At 48.6% G+C, this 17,830-nt stretch overlaps 1 protein-coding gene across 1 annotated transcript in view; it reads left to right on the top strand.

Moving 5' to 3' along the window:
* The window catches only part of CAPN5 (calpain 5), a 50,845-nt gene that overhangs the window by 11,735 nt on the left and 21,280 nt on the right, over nt 1–17,830 (top strand). The window contains exon 2 of the mRNA XM_054269748.1: nt 4,022–4,198. Coding sequence (XP_054125723.1) covers nt 4,037–4,198 — 162 coding nt within the window. The 5' untranslated portion in view covers nt 4,022–4,036. The remainder of the gene's footprint in view (nt 1–4,021; nt 4,199–17,830) is intronic.

Genomic DNA, 17,830 nt, shown 5'->3' with positions numbered 1-17,830 from the left:
AGCTGGACTTCTGTGTTGGTAGGTGAGAGGATAACCCTGATGTTGCCACATGTCTGTCAACAGAAACACCCAAGGAGGCTGTAAAAAATTATTTAAATAACATATTTATAAAAAGCCTGCCTGCTGCTCTGAACACCCCACTACTGAGCCCCATAACATTTCACCTGGTTGAGGGTTGTGCAACCACATGCCTGGTTCCTGCTTTGTCTTCTCCTTGGCTGATCCTCTGCTTTGCAATGTGATATCAAAGCCCTCTCCTGTTTAGTGGGAGCAGAGCTGAAGGGCAGCAGATCCTGTCCTTTGGAACAAAGTGTTTTGTCTGACCTGGAGGCAGGCAGCTGTAGGATCTGAAAGCAAGGAGGCTTTGCTCCTGGCCAGGCTGCAGCCTTGCATAGCACAAGCTTGGTGAGCCCATACCAGCCACCCAAGGAGCCTCTGAGCTGGAAGGCAAGGAGAGGAAGATGTTTGGAGGGGAGGAGGGAAGAGCCTTTCAGCAGGTATTTGGTCCTGGCCAGTGCAAACACTTTCAATCCTTCTCCCTGTTGCAGTTCTTAGAGCCATGGCTGTTAGCAGCTGGCAGGAGCTGGAGCACCTGGGTGATGCTGGAGGTGAAAAGGGGAGTCCACAACACCCCCAAGTCATAAGTCTGGCTCAGTCTTCCAACAAAGTGGTTTTTTTGTTTAACTCCTTCATGGCAGGAGTGAGGTTGGAATCAGACCACTGTTAATAAAAATTCGTGCTGAGTGGTGAGTGCAGATTCCCCTCCCTGATCACAGGCAAACACATGCATATGCAAGTGTAGAGTTGTTAATTCAAATCAGGCATGAAAACACCCACTTCTTGCGCTCCTGGAGCAGCTGAGCTTGGTCCAAGAAGGCAAAGAGTAATTAGACAGCCTTTGGGCATTTTAACGTGGCAGAGGTGAAGTTCAGCCTGGTAAGCATGAAACGCTGCAAATTAGCGAGAGTAATGAATTTTAACGCTGCCCTAAGAACATTCCCTCTGCCCCTTCCTTTTAATTATTTTGCAAGGTGTTTTATTTATTATTTGTTTGTTTTTCTAAATGATCCTGAACAGTGTCCCTTCCCCTTCTGCTTGGCATTTCCTTTGCAACTCAAATCCATCTAGAGGCTGTCATGTGAGAGTAGCCCTGCAGCGAGGACAGATGGCTGGCAAGGTGACAGTCACTGTAGGGTGGGATAGCAGGGCAAATTTCAGGCAGATCTGGGCGTCAGAAAGGCTGGAACTCCTTGGCTGAGATGACTGGCTCCCTGTTCTCATAGGGATGGACATTGCACAGAGTGTCTTGTGAAAGTCAGTGTTGCAGCGATCACTGGAAAGCACAGCTCCAAGGTGCAGGGTGTAGCAGTAATTTTATGAATGAGCAGCCAAGTGCCAGCCCTTGGCCATGGTACAGGCTGCAGAGAAGCATCCAGCATCTCCTACATCAAACCTAAAATTCCTGCCTTTAACTTGAGCATGGCTATTAGAAAGGCACCAGACCTCCCTCCTCCCTTCCCTTCCAGGCTCCCTTCCTAATCCCACTGGTTCTTTCTGCACAACCTCCCATGGAAATATCCTCTCATGTCTTTCAGCCCAGTTCATGCACCAGTCCAGGCAATTCATCTTGCATGTCAGCTCACAGCACCTTCCTCCTCTCTCAGCCTGTTGTATTCCTGCAGAAGGCAGTTGCCAACCATCCTTTCCCAGCACTGCTGCTTTCCCCGTGTCTCTTTAGCATTGAGTGCTATCACTGTGAAGGTCTTGGCCTCACTGTCACTCAAAAGCAGCTTGTTCTGTGCCAGATGTCTCCATGACCTCCCTGGGTAAATCTCCCTTATTTTTCACCCCTTCTTCTGCTGGAGATCTGAAGGCCAGTGCCTTCCCTGGCCCTCTTAGCAGGGCGGATTCCCTGACTGCCCAATGAGGCTGCCAGCCTTTCCACAAGGAGTAAATTTGGTGTGTTATTTGGGGGTTTATGTGACCGTGTTCACAGGGGTCTGAGGATGAGGGAAGAGACGAGGATCTGACTCCATGTTTCAGAAGGCTTGATTTATTGTTTTATGATATATATTATATTAAAACTATACTAAAAGAATAGAAGAAAGTATTTCATCAGAAGGCTAGCTAAGAATAGCATAAGAAGGAATGATAACAAAGGCTTGTGTCTCGGACTGAGAGCCCGAGCCAGCTGACTGTGATTGGCCATTAATTAGAAACAACTGCATGAGACCAATCACAAATGCACCTGTTGCATTCCACAGCAGCAGATAACCATTGTTTACATTTTGTTCCTGAGGCCTCTCAGCTTCTCAGGAGAAAAAAATCCTAAGGAAAGGATTTTTCAGAAAATGTCATGGCTACAGGTTTATATCAGGCCATTTATTTTTAAGGCTTTTCTGAGGGCAGGTGATGCACTTGGGCCTCTTTGTATCATCTGGGATGCTACAAAGCATCTGGTACTGATGGGAGGGAGAAAATCCCCGTGAGCTGCTTTTGCAATTCCTCCTCAGTAGCACAGGTCTGTGGAGCAGCCAGCAAGGGGATTATTTTGGGTTCACTTAAGCTCTGAGTGATGAGCACTTGTGCTGCTAATCAAGCTGATAAATGTTGTCAATTAAAACCTGTGCTTTGCTCTTCAGCTTTCCATAAGTGAAGTGTTTTTGTCTCTCCCAGAGGAGAGAAGGCTGGCTGGGTGGGCAATGCTCCTGGATCATCAGAATGGGCATTAGTTAGCTCTCAGACCCCTACTTTCCTTCTGCTAATCCTAGTGGCTCATTAACAAGGGATGTCACACTGCTGCTTAAATTGGTGCCAGCCATCAGTGATCAAATAATCCTTGGGATTTTGGGTGCTTACAAATTAGCTGCTTCTGATTAGCCATTATCACAACTTCATTATCCCACCTCGTGTTGTGATACCACAGCAAGCATATGGTTTCTATATGTCTCACCAGGAGGGATGAGAGGTCAGCCTGCTGGATGCATCCACCCACTGGATGGAGCACCCTTAGTTTTACCATGTTGGAGACTAAAGCTGGGATTATGTCACTTAGGAGCGTGCTTTAGCGGTGGGCTTGGCACTGCTGGGTTGGTGCATTGGTGTCCTTAGAGGTCCTTTCTGACCTGAATGATTCCATGCTTCCATGGTTATGTAGCACAAACATTCCCATTTCTTTAGGAAACCACACTAGATATTTCCAGACTGAGGTCACTAATGGCCAGCTTTTGAAAAAGGACATCCCATTTTGGGGAGAGATAAGGATTGTACATAGCTGTTAAAAATAAATACAGAGAAACTTTATGGAAGGAGTTCTGGAAGAAGTCTGTCATTAGGTAGTGGGGAGCTATGCAGAGCACTCCTTTTCCTTGTGCCTGAGCAAAGGGGTTGGTACCAGTGACCGAAAGGCAGGGGTGGTGGAGAAGTGCTGATCTCTCTCTGGGGGGCATTTGAGCAATGGTTTCCTGCTGTTGGCTGGGTTGCTAAATGCACATCTCTGCCCTGGAAGCAAGACGCTTGTCAGGAAAGAATAATTAATCCAGAAACACGCAGCGCTCTGCCAGGAGACCTTTTTTTTAATTAAAAACCGATCTGATAAAGTCTGCTGAGAAATTGGTGTCTCTGACAAAATCATGGAATGCACAGTTTTGTGAGTTGAGGCTTTGTGGTGGGGTGCTCTGGGTAGGGCTCAGCCCCCACAGCTGTGCACACCCATCTTGCAGGGGGTGTCTCTTCCTCCTTTGCCTCTGAGGGCTGTGTTTTTCCCAAATGAGTTAGAAATTTGTTGGGAAGCAGGGCACCAGTTATTATCTACCGCTATGCCTGGTTTGGTGTCGTTTTGCCAGCTTGGGGGATAAATGGGAGTCCCCAACCCAGACGGATCAACAAGGTACTCTTGGGCTCAGAGCTGGTTGTCTTCAGCCACCATGTCTTGGTGCTGCCACTCAAGAGTGGCAGAGGAGGGTTGAGTGTCTGTGGGCAGACCGTGCCCTGTCTCATTGCTGCTCTGCCTGTCCTCCAGAGCCGGTGGGGAAGGATGTTTTCCTCAGTGAAGCCCTACGAGAACCAGCACTACGCCTCGCTGAAGAAGGAGTGCCAGCGGCGGAAGCAGCTCTTCGAGGACCCGCTCTTCCCCGCCAACGACGACTCCCTCTTCTACAAGTCAAGGATTCAGGGCATCCAGTGGAAGCGACCCAAAGTAAGTGCACCATCCTCTTGCCCCCTCAGCACTGCTTCCTACCATCTCTGCTCTCAGGTGCTCCAAAAAATGCACAGTGCGCCCTTCACCAAGGCTGTCAAGCCCCAGTCAACATCTACTCTCCCCAACAGCATTTATTTATTTACCCAGACCTGATATTGTGAGCCTCTAGGGTGCCAGGCAGACCTGCTGCACTCAGGTCCAAGGTTCTCTGCATCCAGTGAGGTCCAAGAGCAAAGGAGGCTTTTCTGTGACTCAGTTTCCCCATGCATAAACCAGAGAGATGGTTTGCAGCTGGGTCGGTGTTGTGTACTGCTGTAAGGCTGGTGGGTCCAGCAAGGCAGAGTGTTATCTCTGAATCAGATAGAGTTTGAGTTGGAAGGGACCTTAAAGAACTAGTTCCACCCCTCCTGCCAAGGACAGGGACAGCTGCCACTAGAATACTCTTGGTGGTCCATTTGGAAGGGGAAAAGATAAGCTTTGGGTAGGTGAGATGGTTTTGGGATCTTTGGAGGAGAGGGTGGTTATACCCATCCTTCCTCTTCTGTGCAAAAACCTCTGTGCTGCTGTGTTGTCGTGAAGGCAGGTTGCAGGAGGCTGGGGATGACATTGCCTGTCCCCAGCATTGCCAATCCCTCTTCTGCTGTCCTCAGTGCCAGCCCAAAGGATACACATCAGGACCTGCGGGCAGTATGGGGAATTTGTATGTCTTGTTATGGCTGTCTGCTTGGAGTTGCCCATGAGAGCAGTGCTCTGACTGCCAGGAAGCACAGGGAGTCCCAGGGAGCAGTGATAATTGTGGTTAGGGAGTGGCAGTATGCCAGCATCTCACACACCTGGGTTTCCTTCCCTCCCTGTGGGGAGCAGCAGCCCTCTCTGCCCAGCCTGTGCTTTTCCACACGTGACTTGGTGGCATTTGAGTGTTGTGGGGGTGCCTGAGCTGCCGTCATTGTCTTCGCCCCCGCTGACAGCCCAGAAAATCAGCTGGCCTTGCACAAGACAGTGCTGTGTCTGTCTGGGTGAGGGCAGTCTGGAGGGGGTGCACAAAAGGCTTTGTGTGCAGGGAGAGAGGGAGCTGAACTGACTCTTGTTGTGTGGCCAGAGGGGCTGAGCCCTCCAGCATCCCACTGGGCGCCTTGTGGGAGGAGACCTCACTTCCCTCTGCTCTGCCTTTGTGTCTTCCACTCCAGCTCTGCCTGGACACAGGATTTGTGCAAAGCCCTCTGTGTGTTTTGGTTTATTCCCCTTGTCTGCTGGAAGGAAAAGAGGCTTTGTGCACAGCTGCCTTCTGAAGACAGGGCTGACATGGTTTGGTCTTACTGTGGGGGCCAGCATGAATACACTGTGCACATCCCATTTATACAGCAGGCAGGTGATAGCTGAGACTTTCTGAACAACTTTCTCTGGGACTAAAAGGTGGGGATGCATTTGAGACCCCCTTGCTGATTTGCACTCAGGTCACACGCATTACTTCAGCCGTATGTCTAGAGACAGAGGGTGGGATCCCTTTGCAGAGGGACAAAGATTCCTTGTGTTCTGCTGAGCATCTCAGAGTTTTTCTCTATCTTCTTTTCTGCCTTTCATCTCACTTGCAGCCCTTGGTGTTCAGGCAGGTATTATCCTCTTGCTGCCTTGCTCTGCAGAGCATGAGTTCGTAAAAGCTAAGAAAGCTTTCTGAACCTCATCTGCTTTCTGAACCTCATCTGCAAGGTGTCAAGCTCACCTAGTTCAGACCCATCCCTGCTGAAACTGAGAGTGAACTCAGACTTTTTCCAGCCGCCCAGCTCTGCGGTTTCTTAGGATCATAGAACTGTTTGGGTAGGAGGGGACCATTAAAGCAATTAGCATAGAATGTTGAATCAGGGCTCTTTCTGTCAGTAGGAATGGAGGCTGGAAGTGGGTCCCATGTGCCAGCAAGGTCCTGTGGCTTAACAAGGCACAGAGGTGGTCCTTGTTTTGCTGCCTGTGCACCAGATAAAGGGAATTTTGCCAGCAGTTTGGGTGCCAGAAGGAATGCATGCTGAGCAGTGGCAGACTCATGATGCCTCTGTCTGGTAGGATTGTTTGATCCAGCCTACTCAGCTGCCTTGACCACAGAATCACCATTAAAAAAAGAATATGAGCTCACACCTGCCCTGTTTGCTGCTGAAGTTTCGAGAAACCTCTTTCTCAAAAGCATTTCTCTATGTTCTTTCTCTCAATTGTTCATTTCAGCAAAAGTAACTCAATTTCACAGGGAGAATTGCTTTGTGCCAGCAGAAAATGCAAAATGACATTTTTAGTTGCTGGACCTGATTCTGCCTGAATTCATACTGGCTTTCCAAGGGAGGGAGTCCAGGAAAAATGTCAGCATCTTCTGCAAGAAAGCAATCACTATCAGCTTTTCCAAGCTAATGCAGGATTCAGTAGAGTCCAAAATGTCCATGAAGCTTAAATCAACTGTTCTGCTTGTGTGCTATTGAACGGCATGGCGCAGTTATTAAACCACAGAAACATCTTGTTTCTATTACAACCAGCAAATCTTATCTTAGGCAATCACAGTTGAATCTCTTTCAGAAAAAAACAAGTGGTGATACTCCCAGCTTTTGGCAGATGCTGTTTTGGGGATTTCCTTACCAAGAAATGGAATCCCCAGTCCCAGGAATACTGTTTACAGGGAAGGGATGTTGTGCACACACTTTTATCTCTCAGGGCCATGGCCATGGGTTGTTCTGGAGTGTTTGAGGTAAAACTGTGATAAAACATAAGAGCTCATAGTGTCTCTGGCTTTGCTGTGAGAACAGAGTGGGTGGAGAATGGAAAGAAATGCTGTCCACTATTAAAAACAACTGCTTGCTTTCTCAGAAAAGTTGTCATCTGTGATCTACAGAAAGAAATCAGACTTAGGAGATAAATTGTACCCTGAGAAGATGTAGCTGCTGTATTCCTGGAAGTGTTCAAGGCCAGGTTGGATGGGCTTTGAGCAATGTGGTCTAATGGAAGATGTTCCTGGCCACAGCAGGGCAATCAGAATTAGGTGATCTTGAAGGTCCTTCTGAATGAAAACCATTCTGTGATTTTTCAGATAAAGCACTTGCATGTGAAAAGCAACCACAGTGTACTCACTGGGGTGCTGGGAATGTGCTTTGGCAGAGGCAGGATCTCATTTCCTCATACTTCTGTGGTGCTAGTACGGATCTAAACAGTCCATCCTCCATGTGTGCATCTCTGCCTCCCCAGCTGTTCTTCCAGCATCCTCCCTGTTCCTCCATGCACTCCCAAAGCTTGAGGCTGCTTTGGTAAAAAAACCCCAGCAAAACAACAAAACCCCCAATCTCTGCAGTTCTTTCCCTTTTGTTTGTGATTTTTCTGGGCAGAGGGGAAAGGGAGAGGATGAGGAACAGCTCTGGTCCCTTCCATGGTCAGGCTGTTTTGCTTCGACTTCCTCCTGCATCCGGCACTGCAGCCTTTCCTGGAACAGGCTCAGCCTTATTATTTCCAGCAGGGTGTCCTCCCTCCCTCCCTGCTTTCCTTGGCCTCCAGCCCTGCTCTGGATGCCAGATCTTTGCAGAGGGAGCAGCTGTTTGAGCCCTCTAATCGTGTTTTGGCTCCGGTGGTTGTTTGCTGGACGCCTTCGTGATGCGGCCCGGCGAGGCCAGGAAGCCAATTACTGGAGTGCTTCGGAGGGAGGGAAACCACAGCATCAGCCTGGGCAGGGAAGGGGGTCCTGGAGAGCCCTGTCCAGTGAATCCACTTAAAAACAAAGCTGGCTGCTCCTTGCCTTGCCAAAGCGGATTGTGGAGATCACTCAGGCAGCATCAGCAGCTCCTTTTGGCAGCAGCACCCGGCTGCTGCATTAGAAATGAAACAGAACTTTTGAGCTTAGCTCAAATCCCAACACCTTGCTTGAAACTTCTTTCCCTTGTGCTCTGTATGCTGCTGTGTAAAGAAGAGGGAAATCTGTATCCAGCAAGCAGTACCACTCCCTGTGGAAATCTCAGCCTGGTTCTCAAGCTGAGTTTTGCCCTCCCTTTTTGGGACAGGAGTGCTGGCAGCACACCTTGGAAGTGAGAGGTTTGGTCTGTGCTTTGGGTGAGCTGGTCTGGATGGCTGGGAGGTGGGTAAAAAAGAAGGGGTGGCACAAAGATGAGTAGAAGGGGGTGAATGAGGTGCAGGATGGATGGCAAAAATAAGGGGAGATTTGGGGCATCTGCTGTGTCTGCTGATCCCCTGTGGAAAAAATGATGATGGTGTAAGGTATCTTATCTATAGATCTATAAATCTATAGAGTCTCATCTGGAGATTCATCTACCCTGTGGGGAAAGAGTTAATCTCTTCTAATCATCACTGTCCCAAGTTCTCTCCTTGGGTACAGAGTGCTTCCATGATGCTATGGGATTGCTGCAGGCTTTGGTTAGGGTCTGCCTTTAACACCTCTGGGCCTTACCCAGGGCTTGTTTTCTCTCTGCAGCAAGAGGGACACTGGGTTCAGGTTCAGCCTGCCAAGCTATGACCTGCTGCTGGGATGGGTCACCAGCCAGCACAAATTTGGGCATCCCTGCACCTGTGGGAAGCAAATGAAGCCTGGTGGATGTGGCATCCACAGCTTCTCAGTACAGCCTGGTCCAGTGTCTCACCACTCTCACAGGGAAGAATTTCTTCCTAATACCTAATCTAAATCTACCCTATTTCACCTTAAAGCCATTCTCCCTTGTCCTATCACGCAGAATATATTACATCCATTGTCTCCTGGACTGGATGCTGTTGTCTTTGGAGGAGGTGCTGCAGGATGGGAGAGCATCTCTTAGGCTTACATCATGCACAGGTGTGATGTTGAACTGCAGGAGCTGCATGCTCTGGTCCTTCAGCTCTTCCCAGGGAGCAAGGCTGAGCATGGAGATGGTGTTTTCCTCCCTGTTCTGGGAGGCAGGTGGGCTGCTGTGTGCTGAGTGTATTCCTGTCCAAGCAGTGTCACAGTGACTGCGTGGCTCAAAGTCACCTATGGTCATTGTTGAACCTGAGCTGCATCCCTGCACTGTGAATTCAAGCCTGGATGGTTGCAACCACCAGAGAAACTCTCTTGGGTGAAGTGTACACCCTCCCAATCTTCAGGGAAAGAGTTTTTTCCTCCATACCTGTTTCTCAGTATTTTTACCTCTCTCCAGTATTTAGTTGCAAGTGCTGAATTAGCTCTGCAGGAATTAATTGTCAGGGGAGGTTGTCACTGATTAAAGAGCATAAAGGTAGATTCTTGCAAAATGGTAATGTTATTATGCCTGGATGAGGGCAATGTCATTTGGAGGGGAAAGCCTGAGAGAGTAGTTGTGGGGGAGAAAGACAGGCCAGGTGTTTTGGGAAAAATTATGGAAGCAGGAGATCTTAGGGCACTAGGACCATGGCATTTTCAGCCCTAGTATGGCACTGGGGAGACATGCTCTCAGTCACAGCCCTGAGATTTTTTCCCAGACAGACAAGAGAAATCTTGTTTTAGAAGCCAAGACAATAGGATTTTTCAATAGCCATTCCCTGCCTTCCTGGTATATATCTACTATGACTTGTGTATAGGGGTTTTGTCCATTCACAGAATCATAGCATGGTTTGGGTTGGAAGGGATCCTAAAGATCCTCTAGTTCCTTGGGCAGGGACACCTTCCACTGGACCAGGGTGCTCAGAGCCCCATGCAGCCTGGCCTTCAACACTTGCAGAGATGGGGCATCCACAACTTCTGAGGACAGCCTGGTCCAGTGTCTCACCATCCTAACAGGGAATATTTCCTTCCTAATACCTAATCTAAATCTGCCCTATTTCACCTTAAAGCCATTCTCCCTTGTCCTGTTATGCAGGATATGTTATGTCCATTGTCTCCTGGACTGGATGCTGCTGTCTTTGGCATAGGTGCTGCAGGATGGGAGAGCATCTCTTACCTCCACTCTTCTTTACATTATTAAGCACTTAGCTCTTTTCTCTTGCTGTATGAGGGTTATACAGTCAATCCCCTTGGGGGTTTCCTGGAAGGGGAAAGGAGTCAATGAACTAATTCACTAAAAGCAGGACCAGCACTTCCCTGCCCACAAGTTTCTGCACTTAAAGGTCGTTTCCCCTGTGTGTAGTGCAGGCTGGGAAGCTGGCAGAAACACAAGAGTGAAGATAATGGGGAGGAGAGAGGTTAGGTTCTTGCAGTTCTTTGCTCTCTGAAGTTCACCAAGAGTTTAGCAGGGAGGCACTTAACACTGGCAATGGCAACTGGGTGCAAAAACCTTCTGGTGTCCCACTTGGAGATGTTTCTTCCAGAAAGACTAAAATACTAAATTCTGTGCTCCAGAGGTGTCTTTACTGAGCTTTCTGCAGTGTCTTGGCCTGTCTCTCTCAGTTTTGGTCTCTCCCAAAGAATGCTTGGGGTTAGTGTTGACACTGGGGCTCCTCTGTGCTGCTGGATTGACTGAGGGATCATCTCCTCTGAACAGAGTCAACAGACTCTGCCTGGGGTCCATCACAGGGGTTAAAATCCTTGCAGACCTTTGCATTTCTCGTCTTAAGAATTTATGAGCCACTTGCCTGTTAATTTATCTGCTGTTTTCAGTAAAAATGCAGCTGATTGCCAGTCTGGCTGTTCCTTGCCAGGAAAAGATTTGATCATCATTTAATGCAATCTCTGAATTGACCTTGTTTTTACATTTTTTTAAGCCATTCATAGGCTACTCCATCCCTCAAGGATGGACAAGAGATTCATTGTTCTTATTTGCATTTCTTTTAAAAGGTCTCTGCTCCCATTAGATGTGATGCTGACCCTGGCTGTGTTCCAGCAGGTCTCGCCAGATCCTCCCAGGGCCATGGCCTCATGGTGCCAGGCAAGCACACCCTCCCCCTTAGCCCTGGAGGGAACTGGAGTCGATAAGCTGCTTGGCACTAGTGCAGCCTTGGATAAGAAATTTCCAGCCAGTCTGCTCTGTCCACAGCATCAGAAGGACACGGCTTTAAAAGCAAAAGTGATGGTAAAATCCCTGGATTAGATTCATGGCATGCTTCTTAGTGCTTCTAAGTGCAGCTGCGTGTTGGTGACAAGAAATTACTATATTGGTAATGAGGAAGAGCAGAACAATAGCAGAGGGTGTCACAGAAAGGAGTCCTGGCCGTCCACTGCCTCTGAGCTCCATGGCAGGGAATGTGCAAATCCTCCCTCCCAGACTGGGCTCTGCGGCTTTGGAGGGGCACATTTGTCCTGTGGAGCAATTGCAGAGCTGCTTATCACAGAACCACAGAGTGGTTTGGTTTCAAGACCACCTAGTTCCAACCTCCCTGCCATGGGAGAGATATCTTCCACTAGGCCTGGTTGCTCAGTGTTAAAGGGACTTCCCTGTGCAGCCACCCAGGAGCTGCTCTGGCAGTCACACTCCCCCCACCTGCGCTGGGACCAAGACCCCTTTGTAGGGTGAGACAGTGGGTGCCCCACTTGGCTCCCTGCACTCAGGGGCAGAGCAGGTTTCCTTACTGTGACCCCAGTTTTCCCAGAACAGAGTCTCAGAGATCTGCATCATTAAAACTATTTCATCTTGGTGCAGTGATAGAAAAATAGCCTGAGCGGCTGCCTTTGAGGAGGGACCCTGAACAAAGGAAACCTTATGTTTTTATCCTTTCACAGTCCGAGCATGGGAAAGCCTGGAGGGTCTCCTAGTGTCTCCTAGGTCACATGGGTGGGACACAGGTGCCCTTTGTTCCTTGGTCAACAGTTCACAGCCTCTTGTCTCAGGCTTGGGCTCCCTCTCCCCAGAGCTCAAACTGCAGCTGCACACTGAGATACCTGCACTGAATGTGTTCCTCACCACTCAAAGCATCATCCAACCTGTCCCGGGGATGGGGCATCCACAGCTTGTCTGGGAAACCTGTGCCAGTGCCTCACCACCCTCACAGGAAAATATTTCTTTCTATTGTCTAACTTAAGCTTGATTTTATTCAGTTTAAAGCCATTCAAGCCATTCCTCCTTGTCCTGTTACTTCATGCACGCTGTCCAGCTCTCTTGGAGCTTCTTTAGGCACTGGTAGGAGCTCTGAGGTCTTCTTGGGTCCTTCTTGTCTACAGACTGCACAACCCCAACTCTCTCAGCCTATCTTCATAGCAGAGCTGCTTCAGCATTCCAAGCATCCTCTGGACTTGTTCCAGCAACCAAGATCCATGTCCTCCATCCCAGAGCTGGATGCAAGCTCTGAATCAGCCAAGGCTTTTAATCTTGGTGCAGGCTGGGAGTTTCTGCACTGCCCGTGAGCTCTAATCTATGAGTCCTCAGAGAGGATGGGATTTTGGGAGAGAAGATGGGATTTTGGGGTGATTTGTCTATGTTAAGGGCTGGTGTTCTTGCTGGAGCAAGTGCCTTTCACTGAAGCCCTTGAAAAGACTTGATCAGGCATGGTGCTGCCTCTTGCAGAAGGAAAACAAAATACAAAGAGTGTGAGTGTGTGTGTGAGTGTGCAATGTATGAGTTTGTGAGTGTGAGTGGGAATATAAAACTATGCTTCTTTGATATTTCTGGATCTTTGTGAAGAACCCACTGCTCAGTGATGCATTGCTCCCAGTCCCCACCCAAGAAGGAAAAGGATGAACAAACCATCTTAATGGAGAGTGGTCATGGGTGGTTAAATTTTGACTGTGGTCTGAAGCAAATGCCACTGACAGAGTTACATAAGAATTAATGTCCCTTCTCCCAGTTAGCAGAAGCTCATGACTCCACACCTCTAGAGGGTGGTTTTCTCATAAAGCAGGATTCTGTTTGTAAAGCTACACCCAGTGTATGAATAACCAGAATAGGCGTGGGCTGGAAGTAGTTTCTTTAAATGGCTTAAACTCATGATAACCTCATTTTTCATAATCTTTGCATAGTCAGGGATTAATTTAGATTGTGGTGAGGTCAAGTCCTGTTTTTGAATGGAGATGCTATGAATGGGACACAATCACAAACCAAAGGGTATTTCCTTGCCCTGGGAGAAGGAAATGGAGAGAGTATGGCTCAAGGGGTGTGGGAGGTGTCCCCACAGAAAAGCAGTTTGGAGATTTTGATCTGAGATATGCACAATGGAGTGTGGAGGTAGTTTTCCTTTGCAGCTTCCAGTTCTTCTTTTCCCATCAATACCTTGGCTCTTTGGTTAATTAAAAACAAACAAACAAAACCAACAGAAAACCCCTGCACAATTTAGATTTCTAAATCCTGTTTTAGAGGATTGGCTTTCACTAGGACACAGGATTTGGGGTTCAGGCAGAGCAGCTGCTGAATTATGTTTCTTGCAGCTGAGCTTGTGGCCACATCAGCTTGCTCAGGATTTCACTGGCTGGGTTTGGACCATTCCTCCTGAGATACTGTAGTCTTTCACAGCAGGACTTGCTTGGATAGGCTCCTCCCTTTCCTCCAGCATGGCCCCACCTCTGCATCCTCCCGCGTGGGGACTGATGGCTCAAAAGTGGTGCAAGATGTGGAGCATCCTCAGGGCTCCTGCCTGTGATTTGTGGTCCCTCACTTGTGCCTCATACCCGTGATCCTCCAGGTCTGGGGCTTCATGCTCAGTTTCAAGCCAAGCTGTTCCTCTGCTTGAGGTTAAACCTCACAGCTGAAGGTGTTTGAGCAACTGAGAGCATGGTGTGCCATGTGGGAGGGCAAACTTTGGGTGTGGGTGTATTTTAAATTCACAATACTGCCAAACCAGGGTTGGTTCACCCTGCAAGTCCTTCCCAGGGGAAGGGGGTCAAAGGAGCTCTGTAGGAGAGCTCGACTGGGATGTGATGGAGGGTGGGGGAACTTGGGTGAAGGTGGCAGCAGCCCTGTGCTGAGTCAGAGAGGTCAATCTGTCAGAGGGGTTAAACAGCCTTGGGAGCTTACTTCCTTCCTCTTCCTCACATGTCCTCTCACTGCTCTGAGCATCCCATCCCCAGTTTTGTCAGTGAGCCCTGTGAAGACTTTCCTGCTTTGGCAGTGACTTCTGCAGCCCTCAGGGCTCTTGGTATCCAGGGAGGTTTTTTTCCTTAGCGGCTCTGCCACCAGACAGAAGCACTTGCTGTGGGAGAGATGGCCTGGGGAGGGCTGTGTCTGGATGAGTGGTGATGCTAAAAGCCAGGCTGTGCCAGCCTCTGCATCAGTCCTGGCTGGGTAGAGACTGAAGAAGTCCTGGGTGGAGTAATGGTGAGACTTCCCAAGAGTGCATCCCTGGAAAGGGCGTGTGGAGGAATGACAGGTCTGGAGTCTCTATAGTTGTGCCATTCTCCTTCCAGTCCCTCTCCATCTGCTCCTGGGGAAGTGCAGTGCTCTCACAGCCTCTTGTCTCTCCACCTCTCATTGATTTATCCTTTTTTGGCTGCCTTTGTACTTTGGATACCCGGAAGATAAAACTGCAGAGGGACCTGATAAAGTCCTGCAAACTGACCTTTAGATCTTGTTTGCCTCTGTCCCCGCTCTTCCTGGTGCCAAAACAAACACTGCCCCCAGTCTTCCTGATGCCAGAACAAACGCCATTGCACGATGCTGTGATTCACAAACTGAGTCAAGGAGTTTGTGGGGAGCATTTGTTTTTGGATGCCTCCCTTCACAAGCAAGTCCTGTTTGCTGTGGGTGGAGTGTCCAGTGCCCTGTGCATGGTGTGGGAGCTGATAACAATACAAATGTGTACACACTGAGGTACTGTGAGTGGATTAGCATTAGGGATGCCTGACTGAGGAAAGACAAACCCCCACAAACAGTTCTGTAGGGTGTAGATATTCCCAGCCAAGCCTACCCTCCTTCCATGTGCTTGAAGCTGATCTGCCAAGTATGTATTTTTTAGTAGAGCCTGTAGTGACAGGACAAAGGGATAATGGCTTTAAACTGAAAAAGAATGGATCAAAAGTAGATATAACAACACAATTTTTTTATTGTGAGGGTGATGAGACACTGTCACAGGTTGCCCAGAGAAGCTGTGGCTGCCACATCCCTGAAAGTGTTCAAGCCAGGTTGGATGGGGTTTGAGCAACCTGGTCTAGTGGAAGGTGTCCCTGCCCATGGCAGGGGGCTGGAGAGAAATGATCTTTAAGGTCTCTTCCAACCCAAACCACTCCCTGATTCTATAATCCTATATTAATCCATCTGAAAGCATAGACACCTGGTATTCTAAATTCACCCCGTTTCCCTTTCCTTTGTCACCCTGGTGCAAATTTTATTAATTCCCCTTTTTTGCAAAATCACATCCCAGTTGCAGATACCTGCAGCAGGGCAACACAGGGACCTTTGTGTCTGCTGTGCCACCACTGCTCACCATGCCTGGGGGCCTCTTGCTCTCTTGTCTGTGTGGGTGACATTTAAGACAGGATCCTTTCAGTTCCCAGTTGCTCAGAAGGGAGGGAGGGAGGGAGGGAATGCAGCCATGCTAATAGATTATTTTGCTGATTTTGCAAGTCTGAGTGAAGGCATTGTTCTGAAACAGCCAGGCTCTGCAATGAAATTAGACTAGTCTGTTCCTTACAAAATCTTGTTAGCAAAAAATGGTCCTGGCATGCAGCAGATGTTGCATCTCCCGTGGTTATTCCTCCTCCTACCATAGCTTTTCCCTCCCCACATCTGTCTGGACATGGTGCAGATCCCCAGTCAATCTGAATCTCAGAAACCTGCACCAGGAAACATTTATGGTAAAACAGTCACCAATTATAAAGCAAATTAGAAAGTGATTTTCTCCTTACAGCCCTGTGTGGAACTGGACTGGCTGGAGAAGGTGAGGAAGATATTTTCTGCTTTACATGTATTTGGAAGAAAATTTTGTGTGTTTTGGGAAAGTATCCCAAAAGGGAGAGCAGAGGGAAAGACCATGTGCTTTTGGGTGGGAAGCAAAAAAGTACAAGATAATTGCTCTGATTGGGTATTCTTTTTTGCCTTAATGAACTTCAAAAACCCAAAGCTAGAAGAAGCAAACTGTCCCAATCTGGGCTGTCATAAGCCAGACCTCTGCAATCAGCCCCTTATCAACAGGGACCTGCTCTGGCTCTGATTTCCACCTCTGTCCCACATCCATTGGAGGAGGGAGGATATGAATCACCAGAACTTTGAATCACTATTTTGGCCCTCTCTGTGGTATCAATCTGAATCTTTCCATGGAACAATCCACACAGGCTTTCTCTAAATTGTGTTTTGTTGCCTGGAGCTCAGCAGGCATTTCAGCAGACAATTTTGGGGAGGGCAGATCATCTCTGATGGTGGTTAGGTTCCTTGCAATAACCATCTCCAGAAGTGTTCAAAGAACACGTAGGTGTGGCACTTGGCAACATGATCTAGTGGTGAACATGGAGAAGTTGGATTAGTGGTTGGCCTTGGTTATCTTAAGGGCTTTTCCAGCCTCAGTGATTCGGTGATTCCTGGGATCCTCCAAGACAGGTTTTCCTTAGGGGTACAGAGACATGGATGGCTCCCTTGGCCAAGGTAGAGTTAAGAACCACACATTAAAACCATTGCTTCCCTGCAGCCATGGCTTTTGGCTTCCCCTCCCTGTTCCTTCCTGCTCTCCATCTGTGTCCAGACCAGGAGCAACCAGGATCAGGCTGTGATAAATGAAGGACAGGATGGAGTTCCTGCCTGCTGGAGCCTCAAGTGGCAAGAGGCAGTTTGAGCTGGTTCTGCAGTGGCTGAAGCCTGAACCCAGGAGGCCCCAGGGTGTGTGTGGGTGGAGATGTTGGTGTGCTGCCCTCCCCTCTCTGGGTCATGGTGCTGGGAGGGTGACGTGGTGTTTGCTGCCTGGATAAATGTTATTGCTCACCTGGATTCTGTCTGCTCCGTGGCAGGGAGGGGAGGAAACCAAGGTCATGACCTTCTCTGGTCTGGGGATCTCCGCTTCCCTCCTCCCTTTGCACATGCAAATCCCAGGCCCTGTAATTCCATCTGGCTGCAGAACAAGCTCCTTATCACTTCCAGCACTTTTCACAGGAAAAGGAGCACTAAATGTTCCAAAGCTTTTCTTGGCTTTTTGACCTAGTTCCCACTGGTATCTTGTCCATCAACCACTTCTGTACGTAGGCATGGTGCTCCATGGCTCTGAGCGTGCTCTGCATCACACACCAGGGCCCCACTGTGCTCCATGCAGTCCTGGGGCATTGCAGCCTGGCTTAAACAGTGCCTTGGCCCTTGGCTCCCACCTGAATACAGCCAGAAAGAATACAGGGAATGTCATCCCAGTGGATTGAGGCCACACAGTCTACACCAGGTACAAAATGTATGAGTGGAAACTCAGAAGCTTCAATAGGGACTGAAGAATCCAAGTAATTTAATATTGGTAAGCTCCAGTCTAAGGAATATGGCAAACCTTCCCAGGGGGTTTTGCTGGGGAGACTGACCCATGGATGAGATTCATCCTGATAGAACCAGTTCCGTGGCATTAGAACAAGGAGGCAATGCTGCCCTCCCCTTTGGAAGGATTGGATATTAGAAAACATTTTATCACTGAAAGGGTGTTTGTCGCAGACATCTTTTGTGAAAAATCTTTTCTTTAGGATTTTTCCTGCTGAAGCTGAGAAGTTTCAGCAACAAATGTAAGCAATGGTTATCTGCTCCTGTGGAATGCACCAAGCTCATCCGTGATTGGTCTCCTGTAGATGTTTAGATGTGGTGAGCAGTCACGGCAGAGCTGAGTCTCGCTCTCTGTCCAAGACAGCTGCCT

This window comes from Melozone crissalis, unplaced genomic scaffold (assembly GCF_028551555.1).
Source record: "Melozone crissalis strain CALT ecotype California unplaced genomic scaffold, PUWL_Pcris_2 ptg000008l_1, whole genome shotgun sequence".
Classification (NCBI taxonomy): Eukaryota; Metazoa; Chordata; class Aves; order Passeriformes; family Passerellidae; genus Melozone; species Melozone crissalis.
This window is presented reverse-complemented; position numbering and strand designations above follow the sequence as displayed.